Source organism: Parasteatoda tepidariorum, chromosome 9 (genome assembly GCF_043381705.1).
Source record: "Parasteatoda tepidariorum isolate YZ-2023 chromosome 9, CAS_Ptep_4.0, whole genome shotgun sequence".
NCBI lineage: Eukaryota > Metazoa > Arthropoda > Arachnida > Araneae > Theridiidae > Parasteatoda > Parasteatoda tepidariorum.
In genome coordinates, this window is record NC_092212.1 from 37,595,217 (window position 1) to 37,603,981 (window position 8,765).

The 8,765-nt window shown below is 33.2% G+C and overlaps 1 protein-coding gene across 1 annotated transcript in view; it reads right to left on the reverse strand.

Moving 5' to 3' along the window:
- LOC107455364 (syndecan) overlaps positions 1–1,186 on the reverse strand; it is a 235,511-nt gene extending 234,325 nt beyond the window's left edge. Inside the window, exon 1 of the mRNA XM_016072899.4 lies at positions 921–1,186. Coding sequence (XP_015928385.1) covers positions 921–989 — 69 coding nt within the window. The 5' untranslated portion in view covers positions 990–1,186. The remainder of the gene's footprint in view (positions 1–920) is intronic.
- Positions 1,187–8,765: the final 7,579 nt, after the last annotated feature.

Here is an 8,765-nt window from a genome sequence, read left to right on the forward strand (position 1 = left end):
AAAACAATCAACACAGAACCCTAACTGTCAAAAACCATGGTAAAAGATAATCATCTGTAGTGATTATAGAATAAGATAAAATAATTATACACAATGTAATAAAATTGTACTAATGATGTTTATTGTAATGGTTCAGACCTATCTGTTTATTTCTATTTCCCTCGGAAAGTCTTAGTAACATATACTGTTTATCAAACACAATTGTGACAGGCAAAAATTGACCAAAGACGTAATTATTCGTAATGCATTTAGAAATTTAACGAATAAGAACATTTATGCAACAATAGTATTTAGCTGACTTAGAGTTAATTACAATAAAGATTTGACATTAACACGTTAATTATAACAAGTCCTGATAGTAAAAAAAATCACCTGAAAATATCTTTACTCAGTAAATGTTCAAATTTTAATAGAATAATTTTTACAAAAAGGGCATTCAATAGAATGTTTAATTTCAATCTGTTTTCTTTATTTTACCCATAAAAAGCTTCGGCGTCTATACCGTGAATCAAAACACAACATTTAATAACTATAATAATTACTCGTAATGTATATACATACTCGTATTGAACATATTAAATTTTACTGATAAATTAATGTACCAGAAGTACTCAACTTAATTAAATTTTTTGCCTGCTGTCACATGACTATCAACAAAAATTTAAATTGTTTATCTTTAACACCCAATCCATAAAATTATTGATTACAATCCACGACTTACAAGCAATAACTAAAATTCTGTTTTATATATATTGACGAAACCTTGAATTGTATAATTATCAATTATATTGATGGCACATGTTTGACGTTTTATAGAATTACATTAGACAGCTAAACGTAAAACACACATGGCACACAGCTCCGGTAGTAGCATCCACTATTTCGGAGCACTAACCTAAAGCGGTAAAAAGCAGACATACCTTTTCGCCTTTGGTAAATCCATTAAACAAGTTGACACAGATTAATATGTAAAACAAATGAGTCCACATTTCCTTGGATGAGGGTTAGTCCTGGTGCAAGTGATACTGTAAGTAATAGTTTAGTTTGTTAGTTACTTTTGATGTTTAAATCGCGGATATTTTCGCATAACATCAAGCCAGCCCTCAAGGAAGGTGGTCTGTGATTTGGTATATCAGACTTCTGATTGGTCGTACCAATCCTACGATATTACGCTGAATGGATCTCATCTCTATTTGAGTTTCGTAAGATTCTGTGCTGCCATCTATGAATTGAGAATTTGACTAACAAAATATTTTTTTAAATAGATTTAAAAATTTTAAATCAGGCAGGGATGCCGCTTCGATTTAAAAGAATTTGTCGAAAGCTATTTTTTATCATGTATACAAAATTTACTATATATTTTAAAAATAAATTGATAATTAGTTTATTATTAAAAATACCATAAACACATTTTTAACGATTTTTATTATTACAACAAATCACAGCCAAATCAAGTTTATGCTGAAAACTAAAAACAAATTTTAAACGATGTCTTAATTTAATAAATTTACTCTTGAAATTATATTTTAAATTCAAATCACGATTGAAACAATACCATGCGTACTCATTAATAATATTTTTGTTTTTGTTATAGATTGTTATCCAATGTAGAACTTTTTGCTGAAATATATACCGATTATAATTTTAAACGACAAACAAATAACTAATCCTACTTTTCAAACATGCGCCGTGAATATAATTTTATTATTATTATTTAATATAATTGATTTAAAATACCTTCTTTGGAAATATTCCATACAAATTTTCTGAAATTTTGCTTTAATATTTGTTATAGTTAGCTCTCTAATTAGTTCATATTTTCTTGACCCATATACGAAATAATTTTTTTTAATTTTTTTTTCTTTAAATTTAAACATTTACCCGTTTTTACACTTTTCCACCAAAACTCTACTCTTACACAACATTTACTAAAAATATACCGTATTACCGGTTACCGTCAAAATATACCGTATTACCGGTATCTAAAAAGTTTTAGCGCTAAAGACGTGAGTAACGTAAAATATATTTTTCTCGAAAAAATTGTTTCGAAAATAAATTGCGATATTTAAAAATTTACTATTCATTTTCAATTCAAAATTGCTATTATCAAACAGAATTAAAGTTAATTTCTGAAAAACAAATAATAAAAATTTTAAGCAATTTTCATACAGATTTTGTAATTTCGTAGTTACCTACGGTTGAACTTAGAGTATTTGAACTAAAAACACGAAGATTCTTAGATTACAAAATATGCTACGCAATTAGGAACCGAAATTTAATACATATATCTATAACAAGCAAGCGAAATCAAGGCCTTATTATCGCAAAAAGCAACCTATAAACAATAAAATACATGAATTTTTGTAAAAACTAATTTAAGTAATTCTACAAATGGAAGGTCGTTAATTGTTAAAGGAAGATAAATATTGCAGAATATAAAGTTTTATATCTCTTTCATTTCTAAGTTCTTGTTATTATTTATACATTTCTGTAATATTTTTTTATTATTTTTGCACTTTTATCACATATTTTTATTATTTTCACATTTCCGCAATATTCTTTTATTATTCCTCATTACTTTACTATTCTTTTGTTATTCTTTCCTTACAATAATGTCATTTTATTATTCTTGCCTTTCTGTAGTCTACATATATATTTCTCTATGGTTATTTCTCAATCTATTGGCAACACTTAAATTGTTATTCATTTTCTTAGGTTATCGTAAATAATAATTTATGTAGTACTAAAAAATCAGTTACTAAGGAATAAGTATTAGATCCACAAGTGATTGTTTTAAATTTAATAGGAATTTTATGAAATTTTGGACTAATAATTAAGTATGGAAATCGTATATAACTGATTTTAATTTTCCATCTCTTATACAAAGCTAAAATCTTTTTATTAATTGCATAATTGTTAAAATTGCTAAGCTTAAAATTGTTACTATTTTTTTGCACTATTTTGTTTAATTGTTACTATCATTATATTGGAGAAAAAAAATTTAAGTTTTTAAAAATTTTATGAAATTTAAACATATTGAAAATAGGGTTTTGAAAGTTAATAACAAAATATAAATTATCTAATTTTTTCTTTTTATTAGGGGAATTTTTTTTCTTTTTAGCTTTAACAAGATCGAAACTTAGAATTTTGAAATGTAAATTAATAAAAGAAAAGTTAATAACAAGATCTTGAAGCTTTAACACTCTTTTATAAGTATATAATCGTGCAAGCTGATGACAAGATTATATTTTTTCATTATTTTGTTTTCCGATTTTTTAATTTTTATTTATTTATTTATTTTTATAATAAAATTCTTAAATATTTTTAAAAATATTTTGTTTTCATAATTTTTCTTCTTCTCTTTTCATAAATCTGCGCTATATTTTTTCCAAGTTTTCTCTATATTTTTAACTTACTTATATATATATTTCGTTTCGCTTCGTAATTTAAAAACGAAATCAATCTGAAGAATAAATATTTCTGGGCTTGAAGAGCATTATAACTTTTTGCAAGCTCACGAGACATTTTTTAAAATTCCCATTTCGATTAAATTTATTATTTACTTTAAAAAAGAAAATTAAATTTACATCAGATTTTATTTTAATCAATTTGCTTTAATAAAAAAGTGCATTTTGAAATTATAATAATCTTAATTATTTAAAGTGTAAAAAACTTTTTTACACTTTAAATAATTAAGACTACTACTTTTCATTATGAAATCTAAAATACATAAATTATTAAAGCATTTTAAAGTGCATAATTTTTAATCACAACTTATAAAGTTTGAACAAAATCAACCAAGTAGTTTTTGAGAAATAAAAGTTCAATAATACGACTTTTTTGAAGGTTTATGACTTGTAACGTTCTGTTGATTGACCACTTCCCAATTGTGCGAACCAATCGGCGTTACTTGCTAAAATCCGACGTTTGTGTAGGCCTCTTTGGCACCTATTTGTTTGAACTGGTGGTTTGCCCCCCTCAAATACAGAGTTGTCAGCTGTTGTGTCATATCACGTCTTTTATGTCATAATTACTTAGCATATGTTTATCTTTCTTAGTGATTTCAATACATATTTAAGTTTCTTAAATCGTTGGGATATGATAGCCTACAATCAATCATTGACTGTCACCTTCGATACGCTAAGGTCAACCGCCTTCTTACTGCAGGTGTGTCGATCAACATCACCCAGGCATATGGTCAGGGAGGATGGTCTAGCATTCAAACTATTCCAATAAAATAGTTCTAGAACCCCTCATAAATAGAACTGCAACTTCGTCTCTTCGAGTTCGCAACTAGGACTCTTCGAGTGCGTTGGAGAAACGTGCTGTTTAAGCACTTCTCGCACCGAGGGGTTCCTCAAGGATCGGAACTTCCGCCTCTCATATTCATCATTTATATAAACGATATCAATGAAGTTCTCCCTGATGGCACTATCTGCGTCATCTACGCAAACGATTACTCGCATACGCATCATGCTCCCATTAATTTCTTCGAAAACTGAACCAAACTCTAATCCACCAGCAACTGTGGCTAACTGAGTGGTCTCTAACGGTTAACATTTCCAAATGTTAAGTTATAGACTTTTCACCTCGTCTTCTAGACCCTCATCCTGTCTTTCGTTGTAGTACGGATATTCCAGTGACCTCACATATTCGTATCTTTGCCGTGCATTTTTCATCTCTCAATTTTCGGTCCCGCAGTGGACCGATCGTTAAGACACGGTTCCCAGCAGATCACCAAAGTCAAGCATCACTGGCTGCGGTCAGTGTGCGGGTGGGTGACCACTTGGATCAGTCTGCGTAGGGACCGAGGGTGTGCGGTATTGGTCCTCGTTCAACTGTTCTACCGTAAAGTGCTCGACTTCGCGTGTAGGTCGTCGGGCTACCGAAGCAGGGGTGACATCCCCTCTGCAGAGGATTAAAATTGTGATAGCATGTCTTCGGATCATCCTCAGGGATGTTTCCCAGACCGTCGCCAATAGCCAATTGTGCAGCTCTAGTGCGACGTAAATGAACTACAACTACAACAACTCAATTTTCGACATCGCTTCTTCCAAAAACGCGTTTTTGCCCTCAAGAAACTAAATGAGTATCGAGAGAAACTCATGAAGAAAGCGTTCATCGCTTTTAATCAAAATTATTCAAGCATGCATAATTCTCTCTCTGGACTTCGGATGTCACTTACATTCGATGTCAAAATTTTTTTTTCTCCAATGCCCACTTGTGTTAACATCCGTCAATTCAGGCATTTACAGGGCAATTTTGTTGACCTCTCCTTCAGGGGCACCATATTAGGTGGGTCAACGTCGCTAACGCAGTGAGGACAGATAGTACAGAGAAGGAAAGACTCGAAGGAAAGACTTGCCCGGGACTCGAACCCAGAACCTTTCTGATGCAAGAACAGTTCCCTGCCCCCTACACAGGCCGGTCGGCACCGCTGTCAAACAAAGCAGACCGGAAGACTATTCTGTGTTCTATACTGCTATAAGAATAGCAACTGAATTACCCAATGGGGCACCAATACTACTCTTTTATCAGGAGTTCATCAAGTCCCCATGATCTCCAAGATGATCTGGAAAAAAGATTCTATGTTCGGCAAGCTTCATATCAATCATTAAGTGCGACCGTGTACAAAAATCTTCAGATTTCCCCATAGCTCTGGAAAAAAAACTCTCCCCATTAAAACGATTCTGTAACTTGCTAACTACGGAATTCGTCCAGATAGCATCATAAACACATTTGGGATTACTCCTGTTCAACTAACAACTGTGAAGCTACGAACAACTGTGAATGTCCAACTTCCTGTTTCAAGACAAGAACCTCTTGCCTCCCGCCAATAATTATAACTTCTGCATTTCGAGAATCTGTCAGTCAACATTGGAATAATCACATGCTTCTAATACAGATGCACCGTGATCCTCTGACAGAACTGATTTCGCAATTTATAACCCTCACAACTACTCAGTGCTGTCGGGGTCGGTTTCAACTCTGTGCTCCATCCTCACAACAGAAGGCATCACCATCCTACTGGCAATCTAACGTATTTCATTTTAAGCTACTCATCTTCACAGATTATCTGCCCAACTTATTCGCCCACGTTTCTATATCGTCAACCTCATTAGCAATTACGCAACACATCACTCTAGCCCTAAGTAATCCTGCGGATTCTCGGTAACTATTCATCTGGTTTGGATTCCTTGCCATACTGGTATACTTGTAATTGAAATAGCTGACGAAATGGCTAAAATTTCAATTAATAAATCCTGCATTTTTACAAGAATTGCTCCTGAGGACATACAAGTTATCTCTTTGATGTTGTCATAATAGTCATGAATTGTGCGAAGTCTACCATTAAAGTCATGCTTTGAATAAACGTAGGTGTCCTGGTCTTTCTTACGTACAGTTATCAATCCAGAAAACCATGCACTCCTTGTAGTCAGAAGAGTGTTATTCTGGTTTAATATTTTTTTCATACTTTTGGTGAGACTGAAAGATATGAGGTGATCACAAACTAAGTATTCAACTGCGTATAAATCAAACGTCGTAACTTGTCATTCAAAATTATATGGTTCTTCATATTTTTTTTTTAAAATACTGCCACGGTCATTGTTCTTTCAAAAAGTTTTCTCGAAACGCGTCCTTTCATTCTCATTCATCATAACGCAAAAACTATTTGGTGTTGTATTATAAAATATCGCCTTTTTTCTGATGAAATGTTTATAGCCGTCGTTGAACAGCCAACCCAATTTTGGGTTTACGACCAGTAATGTTTAACTCCGTAGCCTTTTAATTTTGAATCCAATGCAGAAGACAAGGAAACTCTTGGACCAAGTATTGGGAAAAATCTGCCTTCGTAGAGGATTTTTTTTATGGAACTCATCCGCATTTGCGTTACATGGAGAGGAAAACCGCGATAACCTCGCGCGGTTAGCCTGAAGGCTAGGGGACTCTAACCAATGATTCGTCTATCACTGAGTATATTTTACGTCAGCACTGAGGTCGGTGCGAGTAGGGTGCAGAATTCGTATCGACCAGCAATCGTTGGGATTTGAACCCAGTTCACCTCACTGGAAGGTGAACGCTCTATCCCCTGCGTCACCACGGTTCTAGTGAAATGCTTAAAGAATATTTAGATATCAAAATGTTACTATTGCGGTAATTACATTCTGAGTTATTTTAAGTTTAAGATTAAGTTGATTAAGGATTTAGGATTAAGTTAAGATTAAGTTGAAGATTTTTTTTTGTTCCATGTATTCCAGTTTAGCCAAAGTTATAAACAGGACAATTGGAATTTTTTTTCTTGCAGTTAAATACTCCTATGATTATAAGAAAAATAATAATTAATAAAAAAAATTGGATTAAAGTATGAATGGTTGCTCGTGTAAACATTAGCATAGATGGCGCTGGTGGTTAAAATTTATCGTAAGGTTTCCGGGTTACTACTTCCAATTGATTTTTACCCCTAAACTTGAAAAAACACATCATCAAATACTATTACACTTTTAGTGTTTACAATATAATGAGTTATTACAATTTAAATTTCAACAAAACAAACAACAAATTAATATGTAATACTCCGCAAGCATGCTATGCCCAGCAAGATGCAACCCAAAAAATATTTAACTGAAATATTTTTACACAAATATAGCTAAATAAGGGTTAACACATATGTTTAATTATGTTTTAATATTAATTTTCTTAAATTTGTTCTAGGCTCACAATAAGTTGCAAAATTATGCGTAAATTTAAACATAAACAAAAAGTGTGCATGTTCCTGGAATAGTTAGCCTGTTTACACATCGTCTTGTAAGCATAACATAAGCGGATTGATCACCGTAATTTTTCTAAATTTCTTCCGTTTTTTGGAAACTTGTTATAGAGAACATTTAGTCAACTCTCTATAAAATTTTAAAATATTGATTTCTTTTGGATAATACCGAATGGTTTACAAAAAAGTATATTTACTTTGAACGTAACAAAAGCCGTCTCGCAGTGGGTTGATCGTTAAGACACGGTTTCCAGCAGATCACCAAAGTCAAGCATCACTGGTTGCTGTCAGTGTGTTGGTGGGTGACCACTTGGATCAGTCTGGGTAGGGACAGAGGGTGTGCGGTATTGGTCCTCGTTAAACTGTTCTACTGTAAAGTGCTCTACTTCGCGTGTAGGCCATCGGGCTACTGAAGCGGGGGTGCCATACGCTCTGCAGAGGATCAAAATTGTGATGGCATGTCTTCGGATCATCCTCAGGGATGCTCTAGTGTGACGTAATCGAAAGAACAACAACAACGTATTCAAAGCCAAATATCTTCCGTCCCGCAGTGGACTGATCGTTAAGACACGGTTCCCAGCAGATCACCGAAGTNTTTTTTTCAATTCCTACTATTAGGAGTTTCGTTGTTCTGTTGTTCACGAGTGCCGTTATGTCGTTTTAGAGAGCATTCAAATTGTATGCGAGTGCCCTTAGATGTGCATATAAATGCTTCGAAAATAAATGCTGCTCACGCATGAGTAATTCACGTTGACCTACGCCCACTTATGCGAATCTCGCGCAATGATCATCTCCATTAGATTGGCTCTGACTTTCACACCTCCGATTGCAGTTGTGGGAAAATGAGAGCAACCAGATTAGTAAAATATATCTTCCTGCGAATGGCTCACTTATCAGACAAAGATCGGAATTGCGCCAATCCCATACAGCGGAAACGGTCAAAGTGATGTATTGTTGATAGTAGAAGTTAAAGTGTTTTTTTCAGCATATGAGCCAT